General features: G+C 38.9%; 2 protein-coding genes across 3 annotated transcripts; both read left to right on the top strand.

Annotated features, from left to right (window-relative positions):
* The first annotated feature begins 1159 nt into the window (after nucleotides 1-1159).
* Nucleotides 1160-5452, top strand: LOC121752929 (ADP-ribosylation factor 1). 2 transcript variants are annotated; one of them, XM_042148032.1, is made up of 10 exons: nucleotides 1160-1380; nucleotides 1469-1481; nucleotides 1568-1682; nucleotides 1759-1797; nucleotides 2124-2186; nucleotides 2704-2722; nucleotides 3820-3931; nucleotides 4643-4690; nucleotides 4860-4990; nucleotides 5195-5452. In XM_042148032.1, the coding sequence occupies exons 3-10, from the start codon at nucleotides 1580-1582 to the stop codon at nucleotides 5226-5228; spliced, it is 549 nt and encodes a 182-aa protein (XP_042003966.1). In that variant the 5' UTR covers nucleotides 1160-1380; nucleotides 1469-1481; nucleotides 1568-1579; the 3' UTR covers nucleotides 5229-5452. The 2 variants fall into 2 exon arrangements, with proteins under 2 accessions (XP_042003966.1, XP_042003965.1); XM_042148031.1 differs by having other exon boundaries at nucleotides 1162-1380; nucleotides 1469-1682.
* A 14100-nt stretch (nucleotides 5453-19552) lies between these two features.
* LOC121753241 (zinc finger protein CONSTANS-LIKE 5-like) lies at nucleotides 19553-21035 on the top strand. The gene is made up of 2 exons (XM_042148452.1): nucleotides 19553-20406; nucleotides 20503-21035. Exons 1-2 carry the CDS (start codon nucleotides 19642-19644, stop codon nucleotides 20851-20853), a joined length of 1116 nt encoding a protein of 371 aa, XP_042004386.1. The 5' UTR covers nucleotides 19553-19641; the 3' UTR covers nucleotides 20854-21035.
* The last annotated feature ends 2980 nt before the right edge of the window (nucleotides 21036-24015 follow it).

Raw genomic sequence — 24015 nt, 5'->3', positions numbered from 1 at the left:
TATTATTTATTTATGATGTGCAATTCAACAATTATATAAATACTAGTAGCATTTAGGCCATAGACTATTTGGAATATTATATAAAACTGAAAAAACTGTATATTCAGTATCAGTTGCATTAAGCCAGTTGGGCATGTGACGATCAATCTATTAATGAAAATGATCAGTTACAATTTTGCATAAAAAATGAATGCTTCTGACTGATCTTGATCTTTTAATATTCGACCTAGGAAATTAGTATTTGTTAAAGCAATCGGTTTTTTTCCTGTTACCCAAGTGATCATATCTAGTTTTGCATATCTATTTATTGGTTCCTTTAATGATGAATCATCAATGTGTAATCATCGATTTATAACGCATCATCGCCAGTCATTTTTGTGAAAGTAGATGAGAGGGTGTAACTCTTTGTAAATAGCTTTGAAAATTATTGTTATGAAATGGAGTGAACATGAAAAATTGAAAATGTTGAAGCTTTCATATAACTTTCACCTAAATTTGCGGAACGTGATTCTAAATGATTATTCCCTTTCCCCAAATAATTATAATCCGCTCGTCTTCACTACTTTCTCTTTCTCTCAAAATACTGTTCTCGCGAAAGATTTAATAATTATTTTGTGCATATATAATAAGTTTTATTAATTAGGTAATTATATAATATTCCAATAATTTACAAGCTGTCTAAAATTAAAATTAGATGAATTTGGTTATTTAGTCTTTCTTTTACTCGATTAATTATAGGAAATTGTCAAAATGTCAACAACTCTTTCGACTGAAATTGATTACAAATTCATACTTAGTATATGCTGTAATGAAGTAAACAGTGGGCCCTATAATTGGGCTACTCCTTTGGCAATACTGGGCTTTATTATACGAGTACATTCTAACTCATGACATGCATAATTAGCTAGACGTAAAATCATACGCCTACATTTTAAAAATAATAATAAAATTCAATCCATTTATGATTAACTCGAATTAACATGTAATGTACATTCTAACTCTTGTAATATATCATATATAATCTAATGTGACGGTAGATATTAGTAAAATGTAATGTACATTTTTTATGGGTTTTGCTTTTAAGTTAAAAAGGCCCTATTTGATGTCATTAAAGGCCCATTTAAAGTTCGGGTCGGGTAAGGCCGACATGGTAAGGCGCATTTCTTATGCTGATTTCATTTTCTTCCTCCTCGTGATCTGCAGTCTTACTCTACAAATCCATGGAACTTTCCCAGATTCTGTGTTCCTAACCAAATTTATTGTTATAAAAATCAAAATCAGTTGCTTCTACGCCAATCACGCTCGCAAAGCTCAAGATTGTATCTCGAAATAATTCATCACCGGCACTTTTGATACTGTCTTCTTCCTCCATCGTAGCACGTAATCGATTGCTGCATCCCTAGTTTGATCCATTTTACCATCTCCGTATCCGTATCGGCTCAGATTTGTTGTGATTTTTGTTTTGCAGGAAGTATTTTAGGGTACGGAGATTTTCTTCGATCTGATCTAATTGTTTTCTGCATTCTCCCCCCATTTTGTGTGGGCAATTCGCCGAACTTTTGCGCAGATTGGCGTGGAAATGGGAATAGTATTTACGCGGCTGTTTTCGTCGCTGTTTGGGAACAAGGAAGCTCGGATCCTGGTTCTTGGCCTTGACAATGCCGGAAAAACCACGATTCTTTGTACGGATCCCCTTATTCCCCTTTCGCTTGATCAATTCTAGCTTTAATTGTTTAATTTCTTTATTTGTGTTGGCAGATCGACTCCAGATGGGTGAAGTGGTATCTACAATTCCCAGTAAGCAGCTCGCAAATTCTAGTTGTTCGTTGAATCTACAATGATGGGGGCACTGTTTAATAATTGGATATTGATCATATCGCTTTATTATAATCTGCTATTGGTGTTAATAGATAAGTCATGTAGTTTATGGATAGTGTCTAGCCGAAGCTCTTTTCTGGCCTCAAATTGGCTTTGTAGTCGATGTGGTGTCTGGACTTCACAATTTTGCTGTATAGACTGTCGGTTGATGGATTAGTAGAGATGATAAGCGTATTTTTCCACTTTATGGTAGAGAAAAAATAAACTTGTTGTAATTTGACATTATTCATTTTTTGTTGTTGCAGCAATTGGGTTCAATGTGGAAACAGTGCAGTATAACAATATAAAGTTTCAAGTTTGGGATCTAGGTAAATTTCGTGCACTAGTTGATTATGTTAATCTCGTCATCATGATAAATTTTTTGCTATTATGCATACTTGGATCTGTAGCGTTTCTGATCAGTTAGAGAATGTAAGAAACTTATCATGTTCTTGACATCACATGAATTCATGATCTGTGACTTCGATAGAAGTTCAAATATAGAAATTAATCATTGATTATAGGGAGACTTGTAAGAAACATTGAAACTAGAGTATTAAGGTGAAATTTACGCTTGCAGAAAGAAGTTAGTTAGGAGTTGTGAAGTATGACCGCAAACCTGGTCATGTGTGAACATTATAATCATTAGCTTCATCTTTCTGCATCTTTAGTAGTTGATAGTAGTATTTATTTGTGCTTATAGTTTTGCCTATCCTGCAAGCATTTGCAAGCATTAATTAGATTTTAGCTATGCTTATTTGTAACTCTCTGGCCAATCATTACATTGTGTTGCTAGAAGTCTTTCTGGTGATGATAACTAACTGCTCTTTGCTTTTCTTATCTCAGGCGGCCAGACAAGTATCAGGTAACTTGTATTGGTCCTCTCTCTAATTTTTATAGCTATATTTTAAAATATTTTAGCTTGCACTTCGACTTTGTTGACTGAAACAGAACATTTAGGAGGAAAAGCAAAAAAACTGATAGCCTGGTATAGAGAAATTTTAAGAATAAACACAATGTGTATAAGTTTTCATCTTCTTAATCTAGCATCACTTGCATGCATGTGTAGCATTTGCTATGAAAAAATGTCTCTGTGGTACTATTATTAGGATTTCATTTCAGTTCCCAATTAGATGATACATTTCAGAGAAGATCCATTCAAATATAAGTTTCAGTTAGTTTGACAATCTCTTTTGGAGCATAAAATTAGTGGGTTTCATCCATTAAATATAAGGTTTAACTCATACATAAAATTTGCTGCTGAACTCAGTGTAATACCTCATTTTAGTATCAGGTTGTTGATAAATGCTCAAACTTAATATTCTGTAAAATGAGGATATATTTCCTTTCACTGATGAGAATTGATACTTGATAGTATGTGCATTGTGGTCTATCATGCGTGTTACTTCCTTTTGCTCTATCTGCTGATTTCAAATATCTAGAAAAACTTTAGAGAGAAGCATTAGTTAAATCCATTTATCTTACCAAGATTCTTGTCTAAATTCCCTCCTCTTTATGCCTTGGTCTTATCTATTGTTACTTGGATTTCAAACTCATATGGATGTTAAATGGGCATGTACCTTATTTTGTGACCAATACCTTTATAATCACTTGTAGCTTTGTATTATCAGAATTCAGATTGCATTTGAAGTTATGTAGAGCTATAAGGTGGGCATAAAATACACATGAATTATAATTTGATCCTTAAGAGTCTCTTGAAGACAATCTAGAACAAAATAAATACGCTGCAGATGTCTGGTTATATCCTTTCAGCAATATTTGTGCACTTCCAGTTATCCCATGTATCTTCTGGAGATACGGTCTTGCTTTTTCTGAAAATTTGTTCATCTTCGCCTTACATGTCTTCATTTAGACTGTTGATTTAAATACCTATGTCAATACATCACATAGTCTATGTCATTTGGCTGACACTGTGCTTCTTCAACTTTTTTTGTAATATAGGCCATACTGGAGATGCTACTTCCCCAACACTCAAGCTATAATATATGTTGTTGATTCAAGTGATACAGATAGGCTGGTGATTGCCAAAGAAGAATTCCATGCAATACTAGAGGTTCTTCTTGCTTTATTATATTGAAATGATTGAGTTGAAATTTGGTACTCCCTCCATCCACCATTAGGAGTCCCATTTCTTTTCGGCATAGGCTTTAAGAAATGTTAAGAAAAGTGGGTGGAAAAAAGTTAGTGGAATATGCGTCCTAGTTATATGTATTAAGTTTAAATGAAATGAGTGGAATGTGAGGCCTATTACCATTTATAGTAATAATGAACTGGGACTCCTATTCGTGGCAGACTGAAATGGAAAACAGGACTCCTAATCGCTGACTGAGGGAGTATATCTTTATATTTGTCACTCTCCAGCACTGTGAAATCCAGCAAGAATCACTATTCTGCTTATAGACATCAGTTTTTATATTCTTGATGGGTTGAGGGTCAAAGTTGTTTTCTGTGTTCATGTTACTTGAGTCCTATAAATAGTTTCTCAAAGCATGCATGGTATATAAGAATTCCCTTGTTTATTGCCTTTTTTGGAGTAAATTTTTAAACATTTCTAAGTAACGAGCTCCTCATACCCAAACGCATCACTATCATTTTCTTCCTTATGTAGCAGTTTTTCCCCTTTGCTAATTTTCCCTCTTTTGAGTAGTCTTTTAGTTGAGGTATACTGGTTTTTTCATCTTTTCTTGGGTCTCTGACTCCCTGTTTTATCTTTGATGTCCTTCATTATTTGAAAATTAATTGCACTATTATGGCCGATTGACAGGAGGAAGAGCTTAAAGGTGCTGTCGTCCTCTTATTTGCAAATAAACAGGTGCTCTCAACTGACTGCTTAATCTAGTGTCTCAGTGACATTTTTAAGATTTGTAGATAGTTATACAAATTTTCTGGTTGAAACAGCACCATTGCAAAACATATTTATGAATTATGCATGTAAACTTCTTGACAAACCACTGAATCCATGTTCATTACCTGACATGCAGGATCTTCCTGGGGCACTTGATGATGCTGCAATTACTGAAGCCTTGGAACTGCACAAGATTAAGAACCGGCAATGGTCTATTTTCAAAACCTCTGCTATAAAAGGAGAAGGCCTTTTTGAGGGCTTGGACTGGTAAGCTCTATTAACTACTACCATGTGATTCTATTACTAGCAAGCTCTATTATTCCCTCTGCCGTGATCATATATAAAGGGGGACATGTGTTTTTCCTTTGTGAACTGAACCGGCATCTTTTACACCGATAGCATGATGTACAATGAGTAATTTGCATCTCTTTTAATCAATTGCTTGACAAATTTATCTTGATAACTGTACAGGCTGAGTAATACACTTAAATCTGGAGGTGGCTAAGTCTGTGTACGAGAACATGATGCCATTGTTGTCCATCCTGATCAAGAAAAATGTCACTGCCATGATTTGTGTAGAGATTCAATTAGGATGACTATCTGCGGATAGAGCTGTGTTGTGTTTTTGATAAAATATGAATATCTAGCACGTTTTCTTCTTCTCATTTCGATATCTTATACGTTGGTCGACTTTCACAGTAAATGACTCATGCTGACAAGTTTTGGGTAGATATATCCTTTTTTCTTGTCTATTGGCAATTGCATATTGCTATTGTCTTGTTCTGAATTTTTTTTTTTTTTGCGTGCTTAAGTTAATAATGATAAAATAAGTTAGTGCTAATGATAAAATGATTTGCGGCTGATGCTGATGTCTTTGAATAAGTAATAGTAAGTGATTTGCTAAAAGAAAGCACTCTGGAATGTCTTACCATCAATTAATGAACTTTATAAATTTCGTTGAGAATTATATATGTTTGAAAATAAAATTCACAGGTCGCCGTTCAACCACTCAATTTAATCCATGTATGAGTGTATACACATCAGCTCAATTTTTGTGCAGATATTTGACTTTGATAGTAGGCCGCAAAGACAAATTGGCTCGTGTATGGAATTAGTAAAATTAAATTTGGAATAGTTTGCTGAAACTGTTGAATATCAAATGGTTAAAGTTCACACGATTATAAAAAGTGGTATAAGAATAGGCTAGTTTAAGTTCTAACACTGGTTCGTGAGAGACTATTTTAAGTGGTATAAGAATAGGCAAGTTTAAGTTCTAACACGGGTTCGTGAGAGACTATTTTTAGACTCTCTGCTCCCGATCAATAATAATATTGATAGTGAACTACATAAATTTTGATATATAATTGATAAAATATAGAGAAAAAGTAACGAGTTAAGAAAAAAGAAGAAGAAATACAAAGCCACAATGGTGATACATTGGCTTGGAAATTGTAGGAGGAAATGTTGAGAACCTATATTATGAGTTCAAATGAAATTATATTAGTATAATCAATATAGAAATATACTAGATGATGTATAAATTGTATATAATATAAGATAATTGGCACATAAGCTTTAGAGCATCTACAACGGTCCGTCCGTGCAAGCGGCACAGAAGACGTCGTCCGCCGCTGCGCTCGCGCCGCTGGCACGGCGCTGCTCGATGCATCGAGCACGTCCGTGCCAGCGAGCAAGTGACGTGTCGTGCTGCGATTGGGCAACGGCTATGACGTTGCATTTGAATATTTTTGTTTTTTTTTTAAAATTCGGTTTTTAATTATAAAAACCGATTAAAATAAAAAAATATTTTCCCAATCCCCAAAAAATGGCCGTTTTTTGCCCTTTTTCTGTATTTTTTTTTATTTTTTTTCCCCAAAATCATCTATAAATACACACATTCATCTTCCATTTTCCACATCAAATCATCTCTCATTCATATTTTTCATACAACTTATCTACACCTTCATCTCTCACTCAAAACCTCAAATGGATTTCACCCATCTTATTGCGGAAGTGGAGCGCGAAGAACAAGAATACTACGAACAACATCGTGCCGCTTATGAAGCATATGTCGCAGCGAATACCCCGCCCCTCCTCCTCAACCAACTAGATCAACTCGCCGCTACATCCATCGTGACTGGAAGGGAGCCCACGAAAGGCTCGTTGCCGACTATTTTGCCAACCCACCGCGGTTTTCGACGGATTACTTCAGGCGCCGTTTTCGCATGTCAAAGCGCCTGTTTATGCGTATTGTCAACACATTGTCCGCTCGTGTGGAATTCTTCCAAACAGGTCCAGGTGTAGCCGGCAGGCAAAGTATCACGCCGTTGCAGAAGTGTATGTGTGCCATCCGACAACTCGCTACTGGGCAAACGGCCGACCTCTTCGACGAGTATTTGCATGTCGGTGAGTCCACTGGAATCTTTTGTCTTAAAAATTTTTGCGAGGGCGTTCGTACAGCTTTTGGTGATGAATTCCTTCGAGCACCCACCACCGATGATTGCCAACGGTTGCTTCGTCTTCACGAATCAGTCCAGGGCTTTCCCGGAATGCTTGGCAGCATTGACTGCATGCATTGGAGGTGGAATAATTGCCCGACTGCTTGAAGGGGGCAACACTTAAGCGGCCACAAAGGCGGTGGCCCAACACTTATCCTTGAGGCGGTCGCCGACTACCGCTTATGAATTTGGTATGCATATTTCGGCGTTGCCGGATCCAAAATGACTTGAACGTGCTCTATTCTTCACCCCTCTTCAATGATGTGTTGAATGCTGTAGCATCGGCGATCGACTTCACCATCAACGGAAATACATACCACATGAGTTACTATCTCGCCAATGGTATCTACCCAAGGTGGTCGACTTTCGTGAAGACACTCAACAACCCGCAAGACCCGAGACGGGTTCTTTTTGCACGGAGTCAAGAGTCTGTGCGGAAAGACGTCGAAAGAGTCTTTGGGGTCCTTCAAGCCCGATTCAACATTGTGAAGGCCCCGGCTCGACTGTGGTACTTGTACAATATCGCCAACATCATGTACACGTGTATTATCTTACACAACATGATTATAGCCGACGAAGGACTGAGGGCGGCTAGCTTCTACGACGAGGATGAAGCCAGAAGCTCAAGCGCGATGTCTCCCCCACGCCGAGGTGTGCATACGACGGTGGGTGAGAGGATCGAAACAAGGCACACAATGCGCGATACCCGAACCCACATTGAGCTACAAGAAGACCTAATCAACCATATGTGGGCGAAATTCGGCAACACGTTGTGGGTTTTTTAATTTTACGAATTTAATTATGTAATTTTTAATTTTTAGTATTTTAATTATGTAATTTTTAATTTTTAGGATTTTTATTATGTAATTTTTATTTTTTAGGATTTTAATTATGTCTTTTTTATTTTATTTGTAATTTGTAATTTGTAATATTATTTCGATTTTTTTAATGAATTTTAATGTTATAGAAATGTTTTTATTTGAAATGAATTGTGCTCGTCCTTGCGGAAGAGCACATCCGTGGGTGTTGTGCTATTGCTTAAGAGCAGATAGGAATAGTGGCACCGGGCCCATAACCGTGCTGGTGGGTGCTCTTATGATTAATAGCGGACATGGATATGAGTCAGAGGCAAAGTGTGGTCCAATCATACGTTGCCAAATTACTTTTTTCGCTTTATTCAAAATATACTCTTCTTTTTAATCAACTAAGAAGTAGGAATTAAATATATTTGTTTAATCTGAAGAGTACTCATAGAATTATTTTTAAATTAAAAATAAAACACCCTTTTCCATCTCTACGTGTCGCTTAACTGTGATTTTAAAATCTGTCTTCTGCATCTAAAAAATATACTTGTAGGTGTAGTATTGTTTTTACACAATCTAATTATTCACTAGAACGTTAGTAAAGTGAAATACAGGCTTATAGTGTATTTAATCAAATTTTAGAACAAGTTAATATGAATAGCACAACTAATTGACAGCCTCCTAATATTTCCAGTTTCATGCAAATAATCAAAAGAGATGGACTTTCTAAACTTTCAAATCAATCAAAATTGTTTAACATGAATTGAGTATGAAATATCTGCTTTAATGTTTAGTCCACTAACATGATTACAGTCGTCACTCGTCACTCGTCACGAACCAAATATACTTGTTTTATGTCAAATTTGTTGCACTGGAAAAGCATCCACGGTGGGGCGCCCATAAAGCCTGCCCCATCAGCATTTTATCCTCCTGTCCTTCCATTTGCAGTGGGACGCCCTAAGCATTTCTTCTATTTAAATACTTAAATAACTACAAAAATTGGGAAAAACCTTCATTTCATTTATAAAATTAATACATTACAATACGGACTGTATTTAAGACTCGAGCCAAGGCCGCCTCCGCCTCGGCCTCCTTGCGTTGCATTATGGCTAAGCATTCCGCTATTGCGTCGTGCACGGCTGCATTTAAGGCTCGAGTCAAGGTCGGACTACCGTCCTCCGAGGAACTCCGGTCGTCGTCGTGGTTCATTTTGGTTTGTGAGAGATGGAGAAACGTGAGAGATGAGAGAAATGAGATATGCGAGAAATGTTCGTATGAAAAATAGAATGACAATCGAGGTTTAAATAAACAAATTTCGAATTTTAAAAATAAAAAATAAATAAAAACGTGTTGCATCGTCCGCGGCGCCCACAGTGGGCGGACGATGCCCTATCGTCCGCGCTTCGTCCGCGGACTAAGCGTAGGGCTCGGACGACGCATCGTCCGTCGTACGCGGAGCCACAGTACATCGGGCGCGCTATCGTTCCCACACTGTGGATGGCCTAACTCTACTAGTCACTATTCAATCCAAAAAAGAAACTTCTTTGGTAATGGGGTTTACTTATACTGGACCCATCAATGATAAATGTTGATTTAAATAGATAATGTTTCACAGAATAGTTTTCTATATATTTTGATAGATTGAACTATTTGAACATATTATTTTTTTACTACTCAATATCCTAAACAAACGAGTATAAAAGACTTAAATATGCAATAAGGACAACTCATTTTCAGCCGAAACTTAATTTATTAATTTATCCTCTTTTTAATATTAATTTGTATTTTAAATTTTGAATTGCGGAAAGTAATAAAAATTGCAATTAATAAGCCACAAATTATAATTATGTAAAAAAAACAATAAAAATACCAAAATTTAAAAATACATATTTATATTAACACATTTCAGTTCCAAACAGGAGTATTTTGAAAGCAATTAAATTATTAAATATAAAAATAAAAATAAAAATTTGTAAGAAAAAAAAAATCGATTGTGGCCTCCGCAGCATGGCAATAGGGTCGCAAATGTGTCGCATTTTGCGGTCGTTGTTGTAAATGACCGAAACAATGTACTATAGTTGTTTAAATAGGGGGTGTTCGGTTGACAAGATTAAATCTCATGATTAAATATGTATCATGTTTGGTTAATAAGATTTAACCCTTCAACTTAATTCTAGATTGATAGTCTCATGATAATTAGTCATAGTCTCCCCCTCCAACTAAAATAATCCCACAACTTAATCCTAGATGGATAGTCTCATGATATTAGTCATGGCAACCGAACGCCACCATAATGTATACATGGATATATATATATCTATATATATATATATATATATATATATATATATATATATATAGGGTTGTGATAAAATACAAACTCTCTAAATACAAACTATACAAACTTTAATCATACTCACTTAATACAATTAATCAACGGTTAATATAAGAGATTTTTCTAATGTCAACATTTTGACATCGAAAAATCAGAATTTGGACACCCCCGTCGACAGAATTTGTACACTCCGTACATCCCCCCGGTGACATAATTTGTACATTCCGTTGACATCGACCCCCGGTGACAGAATTTGTACAGTCCGTTGACATAATTTGTACACTCCGGTGACAGAATTTGTACACTCCGGTGACATAGTTTGTATAGTTTGTATTTTAGAGAGTTTGTATTTGATCACACCTCTATATATATATATATATATACACACATATGTATATATGGGTGCGTTATAATGATAACTCCAATTTGTGTGATAACCCTATAACTAAATCTTCACCACACATTTTAAAAATAGGTGGTCTGAATTTAATCTAACAAAACTATCATTTTATCGAATAAAACTATCATATTTCGGATATATTAAGGGCAAAATTATCATTTCGTTACAAAATTGGGCGGGTAAGAAGAAAACGTGAATTAAACGCTGCATTCAAAATCTCTCACACTCAAACCCTCCAAATCGCATTTCAAACCCTTGCTTCTTCAGTTTCGAAGGAAAAATCATCCAAATTCTGGAATATGTCGAGGGAAAACGCTCAAGCAACATCAAACGAAGGCTAGATGAAGTTTATTACTTATTTCACTTTTGCTTTTGCTCGATTTTATCATTTTTCCAGAGATTCTCATTTTTTTAGATTCTATAGTTTTTTAGTGTAGATTTAGAGTTACATATGACAGCATGATGAATTTACTTTGAATTTACTTCATACTTGGTTTTGTATCATCAATTCATACCTTATTCCATGATGAATTATTGTTTTAAATTATAAAATGATAGTTTCAGGGGATAAAATGATAGTTTCAAATGATAAAATGATACCAGGTATAGAAATCAGCTGCTTCTACTAATGTATTGAATTTCATACCAATCATTGGCTTCAAAGCATCATCACAAACAGGAATGTACATACCTACAAATCAGTAAAGCTATCATTTTATCAACTCTGAGTATCATTCTATCCGGCAAAACTATCATTTTATCAACTCCGAGTATCATTCTATCCGGTAAAACTATCATTTTATCAACTCAGAGTATCATTCTATCCGGCAAAACTATCATTGTATACAGTAAACCTAACATTTATAAGCCAAAAGTATCATGTTAACACATAATCGGCAATGCATAATATAATTACATAATATCATGAACTGATGTGTTGCTCAATTTACGAATGCCAAACCAACTGAACGAGCATAATGTTCATAGAAATCAGCTGCTTCTACTAATGTATTGAATTTCATACCAATAATTGGATTCAAAGCATCATCACAAACAGGAATGTACATACCTACAAATCAATAAAGCTATCATTTTGTCAACTCAGAGTATCATTCTATCCGGAAAAACTATCATTTTATCAACTCAGAGTATCATTCTATCCTGCAAAACTATCATTTTATCAACTCAGAGTATCATTCTATCCGGCAAAACTATCACTTTATCAGACAGAAGTATCATTTTATCTGCTGCGAGTATCATTTTATCAGGTTATTGGCATATTATATGCTGCGAGTATCATTTTATCAGTTTATTGGCAACTCTCTCTCTCTCTCTCTCTCTCTATATATATATATATATATAGTTGTGATCATATGATAACCCCCAAATCACGTAATAACTCTATAACCAAATATGAACCACACATATTTTCTAATCTTGTGGCTGATATTCAAACTTAGATTTACTTCATAAAAAAGGTGCAAAGGGTAAATATGTCATTTCCCTCATTTAATTTCTAAATTTCGCTCCATTCTTTCACTCTCTCTCAGTTCGATTCTCTCATCTTCTCAGCGATTTTGTTTCCATATTCCTCTTCTCAATGATTTTGTTTCCATATTTTCTTCCGGTCTGGCTCATCATTTCATAATCTCCAGATTTTGTTTCCATATTTCTCGCATATTTGTGACCGGGAAGATGTTTTCAATTTTGAGTTCTTATTTTCATTGATTATCTGTTCAATTGCTGTCAGAATTTGCTTTGATGGAGTCTGTAGCAAATAACGTAGGTAACAATCATTATCTATTATTTAGCTTATTGATTGTGTTCATATTTTAATTTATTGATTGTTTTGCTTCATGTATTGAATTTGTTTTAGATTGATATTAGCTGTCGATTGGTTTATGTTTCTGATGCACTGAACTTCTTATTTAATTATATTATGTATTGGCGATTATGTGTTAAGATGATACTTTTGACTTATAAATTTTAGGTTTACTGCATAAAATGATAGCTTTGCAGGATAGAATGATACTTTGAGTTGATAAAATGATAGTTTTGTCGGATAGAATGATACTCTGAGTTGAGAAAATGATAGTTTTGCCGGATAGAATGATACTCTGTGTTGATAAATGATAGTTTTGCCGGATAGAATGATACTCTGAGTTGATAAAATGATATCCCTGGTATCATTTTATCATTTGAAACTATCATTTTATCAACTCAGAGTATCATTCTATCCGGCAAAACTATCATTTTATCATTTGAATGCAGCGTTTGATTCACGTTTTCTTCTTACCCGCCCAATTTTATAACGAAATGACAATTTTGCCCTTAATATATTCGAAATATGATAGTTTTATTTGATAAAATGATAGTGTTGTTAGATTAAATCCAGACCACATATTTTTAAAATATGTGGTGGAGATTTAGTTATAGGGTTATCACACAAAATAGAGTTATGATTATAACGCGCCCCTATATATATATATATATATATATATAGGTTTAGGGGAACATTATTCTCCTTTTCACATCTTAGATCATTTTTCCTTCTTAATATTACGCGTTAGATCTAAGGCATCAACGGATCAGATTGATTCTATAAAACTGGTTCCGTGTTGCATTATAGAAGGTGGTTGTATGCATTACATGGTTATTATTGACATTTGACGGAAAAGTAACTGCCACATTTTGGTATCTGCGAATAATGCACCACATGGTCACGAGTAATGCATATAATTGACTATATAATGCACAATATGTGAACTGCAATGCATACGAATAAGATGTACCATGTTATGATGTTTGGACACACGTTTCTTGTTTCCCCTAAGGGTTTAATAAGCTTAGGGGCTAGGGTATAGTACGTAGACACATATGTAATCTCCACATGGTAACGAGTAATGGATATAATTGACTATATAATGCACAATTTGTGAACTGCAATGCATACGAACAAGATGTGCTGTGTTATGATGTTTGACACACGTTTCTTGTTTCCCCTAAGGGTTTTATAAGCTTAGGGGCTAGGGTATAGTTCGTACGCATTAATAACAAATTATAAAACGATACGAATAATTCACCAAATTGTCACGAGTAATGGATGTTATTAACTATATAATGCACAATATGTGAACTGCAATGCATACCCTAGCCCCTATGCTTATTAAACCCTTAGGGGAAACAAGAAACGTGTGTCCAAACATCATAACATGGTACATCTTATTAGTATGCATTGCAGTTCACATATTGTGCATTATATAGTCAATTATATGCATTACTCGTGACCATGTGGTGCATTATTCGCAGATACCAAAATGTGGCAGTTACTTTTCCGTCAAATGTCAATAATAACCATGTAATGCATACAACCACCTTCTATAATGCAACACGGAACCAGTTTTATAGAATCAATCTGATCCGTTGATGCCTTAGATCTAACGCGTAATATTAAGAAGGAAAAATGATCTAAGATGCGAAAAGGAGAATAACGCTCCTATATATATATATATATATATTCTGATAATAAAGGAAAGGTGGAACTTTTTATCACATTCGGGAGATGCAAATTCATGATCTACCCTTTTTGCTGGAAAAAAAAAGTTAAAAGTGTTTTTTCTTAAAGGAAAAAACGCATTCGTTGTGATGTTAAAAAGGAAAATTTGTTAATAAAGAAAGGATGCAAACTCACGGACTAGAAAATTTTCCCATTACAATCTACTTTCACAAAAATTTATGACTAAATTAAAGTTCAATATGTTTATCTGTTAATAGAGAAAATTAAACGATTATAAAGTTAAAATAAAACTAAGGCTTAACTCACTCTCTAATACGGAATAAATCTCAGCTGAAAACAGTTGCATGTATTCCCCCTAACTAACACCGATAAATTCAAGATCCTAACCTTTAGAGCATCTCCAATGCCGGCGTCAAAATCGCGACGCCGATTTTTCGCCGACGCCGGTTCTGACGCCGAACCATTGGAACCGGCGTCGGCGAAATCGGCGTCAAAATCGGCGTGGCCATGCCGATTCGCGCGATGACGCCGGTTCCGACGCCGATCCTCACGGCGCCATTGTGGGTCCCGGATCGGCGTCAAACCGGCATCAGATTTTATTTTTTATTTTTTTTCTTTTGAAAACAATATATATACGCGCTTTGAACGTCATTTTCATTCGCACCACTTGTTTTAACGAGTACTCTCTCTACCTTACTTTCTGTTCAAGATCAATAACGAGCAATGGAGAACAACTACGAAGGTACTCCAGTGACTCCCGGGGGATGGTCTCAGACTCCCCCGCCTCCCGGTGTAGGGTCTCAGACGCCCCCGACTCCCGGGGTAGGGTCCCATACTTCCCCGGCTCCTGGGGGAGGTGGTTGGCCTCCGATGACCGGGTACTACAACATGTACCCGTGGCAGCAGATGATGCCGGGGTGGGCACCCGGCATGCAGCCCCCTATGCAGATGATGCCGGGGTGGGCACCCGGGATGCAGCCACCGGCGCAGCAGATGATTCCCCCGGTGCAGGGGACGCACGGGGGGACAACGCCTATCGGCCGACTTTTGATTTTTTCATCGGTTCTTCACACACATCGACCCCAACGGATGCACAGTATACGGAGACATTCTCCTTAGCGGACTTGGGTTTTGATATGAACGAGGTTCCGGAAACTCTCATTTAAAGCCAGGGAGTAGGACGGGTTAAGAAGAAGGGCAAGGCCAAGAAGGTCGGCGAGCCGTCGCAGCCGGAGGCCGAAATCCGGGGCCGGAAGAAGTGGACAAACGCGGAGAACGTTGCGGTTGCCAAGGCGTGGGTGAGTGTCTGCGACGATCCTCTCGTTTCGAACAACCAGAGGATCGTCAACTTGTGGGCCAAGATAGCCACAGCCTACAAGGCATTTTGCCCTGAAGGGAGACCGTGCACCGGGGAGGAGGTCCGGAAGTGCTGGGACCGAATCAGGTCTGGCGTCTCTCGATTTTCGGGTTTGTACGCCAACGCCCTCCGCATGCAGACCAGTGGCCAAACAGAGGAAGACTGCAGGAGGATTGCGGAGAGAGCCTACCCCGATCCGCAGAAGAAATACTATGAGTTCACCTACTGGAACTGCTGCGTTGTGCTCAACGAGTCGGAGAAATTCCGGGCAGGCGTCGACGCTGGCTGGCCGAAGAGGCAGAAACTGAACATACCGGAGATTATAGCGGCAGCAGCGGTGGTTCGACAGACCTCCCCGAGACGGCCCAGGAGGTCCCGACTCCTCGTTCGTTCGGTCGCCGACCTCGCCCGGTTGGCCAAAAGCGGGCGCAACAGGTTGCGGGGGGGCACCCCGAGTTCCCAGGGGGTCCATTCGGCATCCCCCTCGGCAGGTCTACCGAGGAGCTCAAATTCTTCGCGCGCCAACAAACGCGCGCTCAAATGGTGAAGACCTTAGCCGACTTCCAAGCGGCGGTGGACCCCGAGGTGAAGGATTTTCTTCGTGTATTGCTCCAGAGCCAGCGTGAAGAATTGGAGGCGATGAGGAGGGACACCGGCGGGGATAGCCGCGGCGTAGGTGGCGACGGAGGCGGCGGCGACGACGGTGAAGAAGCGCTGGGCGACGACGGAGACGAGGACGGAGACGAGGACGGCGGCGAGGAGTGATTTTGTTTTACTTTTTTAAATTAATGTACTTTTTAATTTTTGTACTTTTTTTTAAAATTATTGTACTTTTTTTTTAAAATTAATGTACTTTTTAAGTTTTAATATTATTATTAGAATTTTCCGTATTTGTCTCGTAAATTAAATTCCGTATGTTGATACGAGCGTAAATTAAATTATATAATTGTTATTAGTGATGTGGATAGGTAGTGTGAAGGCTATGTGAGGGCTATTTGATGTCCAGTTGATGTGGCAAGCTGATGTGGCAGGAGAATTGTAATGCTGATGATGTGGCAGTGTGAAGGCTATGTAAGGGCTATTTGACGTCCAGTCTTACCGGAGATGCTCTTATAATTGGAGTGTTATTATCGCTAGAATTAACATACTTGTCGCCACATGCAACATATGCCTCTCACTCCACCCATCATTTCTATAGTTATATCTCTCACATTAATTTTACAATACAAAACAACAATATACATAGAGAAATTACTTCATTTAAAACTTTTAAAATTACATATCCTAAAAATTATAAAAAATAAAATTATAAATTTAACATCTTAAAAACAGAAAACTAGTTATTCAACCTTAATATGGAGTGTTGTGCATCTAAAGTTGCATCTCCTATTTTGTAAATATATTACTACCGCTGTTATTTAAAAATAAAAATATTTAAAATTTTTAATGCATATTTGATAAAATAAGATAAAGTATTGATAAAATAAGGGAGCATACAAAAATGAGTAAAATAGAATTTTTTAAAAAAAAAGAAAAAATAGTTAATAAATGAGTGGATTGTGAAATCCACTTTGAAAATAGAATTTTTTTAAAAAAATATATATTTTTAAGAGAGCGGGTGGTATTACGAAGTAGAAATAGTACTATGCCTGACATTGAGTTGGAGAGGAACACTGAAGCCTACGACCAAATTAACAATCGAGATACTTAAAATAGAAACAAAAAAGTTGTTCTCATCCAATACACATTAAGATCATTATTTAAACATAATCTTTAGAGCATCCGCGATGCATCTTGCGGGCGTTCGCGAGACAGCATTGCAGCCTTCCGTACTGGTCCCGTCTCGCCGAGCGTCTCGTCCCGGAGGGACGGCTCGCGCAACAGCTCGTCATGCGCCAGCGCTAGGCGTGACGCCCACTCGCCGGCCAGCAAGTGGGCGTCGTCACGCTGATGCGATAAATTATTTTTTAAAAAAATCAATTTTAATAAAAAACATTATAACGGTAATGTTACCGTGTTTTACCGTTGAACGGTAATTTTTTTTCTTTTTTTATTCTATAAATACTCCTCTTTCATTCTCATTTATACATACAAACGCACATCTATTCTTCTCAAATCATCTCTCTTCCCTCTCTATTTTTCATCTCAAAACTTTATTCTTATCCCAAATTTAAATCATTTATGGATCCATTTGAGCAAATGCATCGCATAATGGAAGAATCGCTAGCAGAAGATCAACGTCGGGAGGAGGAAGCCGCGACGCCTCCAAGGCGATCCCGGACTTACATCCATCATAACCGGGAGGAAGCCGCCACAAGGTTGGTACGCGACTACTTTTGTGACAACCCGGTATGGGGAGAGACCTACTTCCGTCGCCGTTTCCGCATGCGGAAACGACTATTTATGCACATTGCAAATACGTTGGCAGCCCGGGAAGAGTTCCTCCAAGAAGGGTTCGAGACCGTTGGTCGTCCCAGTCACACGACGCTGCAGAAATGTATGGCAGCAATCCGTCAGCTTGCTACTGGACAAACGGCGGATGTGTTCGACGAATACCTGCACATCGGGGAAAGCACTGGGAGAATGTGTATGATAAACTTCTGCAAAGGCGTCCGGGCAGCCTTCACCGACGAATTTCTCCGGAGGCCAAGCACGACAGATTGTCAGTTTCTGCTCCGATTTCACGAAGAAGTGCACGGATTCCACGGGATGCTTGGCAGCGTCGATTGCATGCATTGGCAATGGAAGAATTGCCCTGTGGCATGGAAGGGGTCATACACGAGCGGCCACAAAGGCACTCACCCCACCGTTATATTCGAGGTCGTTGCCGACTACTGGCTATGGATTTGGCATGCGCATTTCGGGATCCCGGATCGAACAACGACGTCAACGTGCTCAACCAATCCGACCTCTTCACCGAAGTTTTGAATGGTAAAGCGTCAGCCATCAACTTTATCGCTAACAACCGGCAGTATAAAATGGGGTACTATCTTGCCGACGTCATCTACCTGAAGTGGCCAACCTTTGTGAAGACGTTCAACAGGCCGGTGAACGAAAAACAGACTCTTTTTGTGCAGAAGCAAGAGGCTGCTCGCAAGGATCTGGAGAGGGCGTTCGGGGTTCTCCAAGCGCGCTTCAACATTATCAAAGTCTCGGCTCGTATGTGGTTTATGGAGAATATGGTCGACATCATGTATACGTGCATAATCTTGCACAACATGATTGTCGCCGACGAAGGACCTGAGGCAGGAAATTGGTTCGACCCTGAAACTCCGGGAAGCTCTACCGCAAGTAGTCCGCCTCGCAGTGGAGTGCATCCGTCTATGCAAGATCGGTTGTCTATTCGGGCAAGGACACGTGATTCTACCGCCCACGCCCAACTCCAAGATGATCTAATGGAGCACATTTGGGCAAACTTTGGCAAGCAGTAGAGTGCGCAGAAGAAATTAAATTATGTATTTTTAATATTTTTTAGGATTTTAATTATGTGTTTTTTAAAATTTTTTTAGAATTTTAAGTTGTAATTTTATTTTATTTTATTTTATTTTATTAAGTGTGTTTTTATTAATTGAATTTGTTAGAAATAAAAATAAAAAATGAAATTGAATGAATAGTTAAGAGATGATTAAGAGACGGTTAAGAGATAGAAGGTTGCAGGTGTTGTGTCTTAGTTAAGAGATAGGATGAAAAGTAGAATGGGGCCATGAATAGGGAAGAGATGAGACGGATAACCATATAATCGATAAGTTTGATTGTTCAAAGCGGTGGGGCCTACGTCGGCACAGACAATTGACAACTACTCTATCAATTATCATCATCTCGAATATCAAGATACCTTTTTCGCGGCTCATACCGATCCACGTGTCCCTCCAACTCCCCCAATTTCTCTCTCCTCACCACAGCTTAGATACAGATTTACACACTCCCAATTTATGTATCAATACCACTTGTCACGCCTACTCATCAATTTTAGAGAGAGAGTGTGTGTGTGATATTGAAATCAAACCAATGGGAGTAACGACGCTAGATGCAATTAAAGGCGCCAGGTGTTTTCCGGAGGGGTGGAATGCGGCGGCGAAGCCGTGCGACTTTTGTAAGTCCGCGGCGGCGCTGCTGTTCTGCCGCGCGCACTCCGCCTTCATGTGCATGGCGTGCGACGCCAAGCTCCACGATGCGGCGCCGGCGAGCCACGGGAAAGTGTGGATGTGCGACGTCTGCGAGCAGGCGCCCGCCGCCCTCACCTGCAAGGCCGACGCCGCCGCCCTCTGCGCAACCTGCGACCGCGACATCCACTCCGTCAATCCCCTCGCGCAGCGCCACGACCGCGCCGCGGTGGTTCCCTTCTACGCCACCGCCGAGTCCGAACTGATGAAGTCGACCACCGCCATCTTCGACGACGCTCCGGTCGCCGATTCGATCGGCAATCGGAAATTAGACGATTGTATCGCCGATTCGATTAGCAATCGGAAATTAGACGATTATATCGCCGATTCGTGGATCGCAACAAACCCGATCGTTCCAACCAAACTCCCGCCGCCGCCGGGTTCGAAATCGGTGGAATTCCTATTCGCCGATTCCGATTTTGACAGTTACCAGATGTGCTCGCAGCCTTCCAGTGACAGTCTCGTCCCCGTACAAACAACCGCGGCACCGCCTCTTTCAGGTCAATTATCTCACCAACAATCGCCGGTTAATCGGTTCGAGATCGACTTCACGAGATCCAACATCACCTCCTACAGCAACAGCTACAGCGCCGCATCTCTCAGCCACAGCGTAATCACTCCTTCACACCTCTTATCCCTAATTAAAACGATTGAATCTCAATTCTAGACAATCAATTGACCTAATTATTCATCTCAAAATCTCCAGGTTTCGTCATCGTCAATGGAGGTCGGCTTTGTGCCAGACGGAAACGCGGAAACATCTTATCCTTTCACCTTGAGCTCAATCTCCGATCCGATCGCGAATCACGTAACGCCGGCGGCCGGAATGGATAGAGAAGCCAGAGTATTACGGTATAAGGAGAAGAAGAAAAACCGGAAATTCGAGAAGACGATCCGTTACACGTCGAGGAAGGCCTACGCAGAAACGCGGCCGAGAGTCAAAGGAAGATTTGCAAAGAGAACCGATTCGGAGGCTGAAATCGACGGAATTCTCAGCTTCGTCTCCGGCAATCATATCGCCGGTGCAGGTTACGGCATCGTCCCGACGTCGTTTTGAGAGATGAATCGACGCATTTCTAGTGATAGTGATTTCTGATTATCTGTCCAATAATTAAAAAGGCAGATTTTGTGGAAATTAATTTAATCTCGTTTTAATTGCTGATAAAATGTTTTAGGCCATCCACAACGCTGTCTCTATACCGTCTCTTAAACCGTCTCTTAACTACTATATGAGCACTATTTAAGGGCCCCACTTTCCTTTTTTCCTCCATCTCTTAACTAAAAGACGGAACCTGCAACGCTCCGTCTCTTAATCGTCTCTATACCGTCTCTTAATTACTATTCATTCAATTTAATTTATAAATTTTTTTTAAAACCCAATTCAATTTAAACAAACACACTTTATTAAAATTAAAACAACATTACAACTTAATATTAAAAAAACGAAGACATAATTAAAATTCTAAAAAAATAAAAATGACATAATTTAATCTTCTCCGCCAAAGTATTCGCTATGTGAAGAAATAGCGGTTTCCGCATGCGGAAACGGCGACGGAAATAGGTATCTCCCCAAATCGGGTTATCGCAGAAGTAGTCGCGTACTAACCGTGCGGCGGCTTCCTCCCGGTTCCGATTGATGTACTTCCGGGAGCGTCGTGGGGGTGGTGCGGCTTCCTCCGCCTCTCGTCGTCGATCTTCTTCGAGTGATTGTTCCATTAATTGACGCATTTGCTCAAAAGGATCCATTTGTTTGAGTTGATTGAAGATGGAAATTGGAGTGATAGAGAGGATTTGAGAGGAATAGATGTGTGTTTGTGTTTGAAATGAGTATGAAATAGAATTATTTATAGAGTAAAAAAATTAAAAAATTTAAAAAATGAAAATAAAAATTTAACGGTAATATTACCGTTTGAAAAAAAAATTGATTAAAAATCGATTTTTTTTAAAAAAAAAACGAATTATTGCGTCATCAGTGACGACGCCCACTCGCGGTCCAGCGAGTGGGCGTCACGCACGCATAGGGACGTGCCACGTGTCCCTGGCGCGTGTCTCGCCGAGACGAGCTACGCGACGAGACGGGCGCGAGATAGAGACGAGATGGGCGCTGCAATGCGTCTCGCGGGGGTCTCGTCTCTCCGAGACGAGACGCGAGCCCGGCGCGAGACGCGTTGTGGATGGTCTTAGTATTGTATTGCAACTCTCTGCTCTACCGAAAAGCCCAGCTACTTTTTGTTGAATGAGGGTTTTTCTGTTTTCTTTTAATTAATAAAGAAGTTGTTTAGTTATAATTGACCTTTGAAATACATTTGGCTTTTTTATTTCAGTGTCTCAAGATTGACTCGATTAATAGAATGTAGGAATATAGCTAAATTACTTATTTCTATATATTGTAATTAAGATACGATCTGGCAGGGTGTGTGCTGGTATGGCCAGCTGGAATAGTGAATCTGTATCTGAAGTTCGATTGGTTGGGGGCTTTTATTAAACAATTAATTAAAAATAATCGGATAACTCATTCGATAGAGTTATTCGCATTGGGGCATTGAATTTGATATAAATACAAATTGCTATTGGGTCTATTTATCATATTTTTTTGGAAGCCTTGATCATGTAAATTACAGAGAGAACGGTGATTTGTGAATGATTTTTTTTTTTGTTTTTTGTGATGCTACTTATTCCATACACATACATAGAGTAAGGGACTAAGAGCATCCGCATCGCCGTCTCTATGCGGGCTCGGTCTCGTCTCGGCGAGACGAGACGGCGATGCGGGTGCTCCGTCTCGTCCCGTGTCCCTCCACCAAGAGGAGGTTGGCGAGCTCCCGTGCGGCATTGACGCCCACTCGCGGGTCTCGTTTATATCAGTTGAAAAATATTTTTTTTTTGTTTTTTTTTTAAATTTCGAAAAAAAAATTCCCCAAAAATACTAGCCGTTTTTCTAATATTTTAATTTTTTTCTATTTTTTAAAGCCCCCAATCACTTCTATAAATATCAAATCATTCCCACAGATTATCCACCATAAAAAAACTCTCTATTCTCACTCAAACACTCTACATTCTTCATCTAAAAACATTATTCTTCTCTCAAATTTAATCCATTCATGGATACATTTGAGCAAATGCATCGAATGATTAGACGGTCACCGCATCACTTTCCATGATTATGCGGATTTCAATAAATTGTAATATTAGGATTTCAATTATGTATTTTTCGTATTTTCGGATGTTGTAATTTTCGTTGTTTTTAATGATTTTATGAATTATTAGTATTAATTTAATATTTCAATGAAATATTAATTGAATTTGTTGGAAATAAAAATAAAAAATGAAATTGAATGAATAGTTAAGGGATGAAATGATTAAGAGATGGAGGGTTGCAGGTGTTGTCTCTTAGTTAAGAGATGCGGTAAAAAGTGGAGTAGAGCCCATGAATAGTTAAGGGATGAAACAGTATTGAGACATGGATGTAGATGGTCTAAGAGCATCTCCAATGGCGGAAGTCCGGTCGGACATCCGGTCGGACGTCGCGACGGGCGACCGGGACGTCCGCCATTGTGGCGTTTAGGTCGGATACGGACGTCCCGTGAGGACGTCGGGTGTCCTCGGACGTCCCGGCGACGGGCGGGCGGACGTCCGCCACTGTGGCAAGGGTCGGACGTCCCGGTCGGACGTCCGGAAATTATTATTTTTTTTAAAAAAAAACTCTATATATACGGCTCGTTGAACTTCATTTCAATGCGGAGTGAGCCGGGGATGTTGGATTATGTATTTTTGCCCGTATTTTGCTTTCCCGTATTCCGTGTCAAAATTATATTTCCGTTTTTACGTAATTAAATTATTGTGATTTTTTTATTGCCGGATGTCCTAGTGGGAAGGGCGATGGGAAGGGCGGATTGTGCAGGGGATGTCCTAATGACGTGGCAGTGGGATGGGAAGTCCTAGTGACGTGGCAGGAGGTGTTTTTGGGATGTCCTAGTGGGATGTCCGCCTACTGGAGATGCTCTAAGGGGTGTAATAGAATTAGATCATTGGTACGAGATTTTGAAATTAGATCAGTAGTAGAAGGAAACGATGGTAGCCTAGCCGAGGTCGGGGGAGGGGGGTTGATTGATTCTACGGCCGACTCATGAGTACGCATGGGCAGAGACATGGTTTTTGTTTGATAGGGACAGAGATGAAAAATAATATCACCAATAAAATTGCATAAATTTCTTCTTCC

Source organism: Salvia splendens, chromosome 10 (assembly GCF_004379255.2).
Source record: "Salvia splendens isolate huo1 chromosome 10, SspV2, whole genome shotgun sequence".
NCBI classification, from domain to species: Eukaryota; Viridiplantae; Streptophyta; class Magnoliopsida; order Lamiales; family Lamiaceae; genus Salvia; species Salvia splendens.
This window is presented reverse-complemented; position numbering and strand designations above follow the sequence as displayed.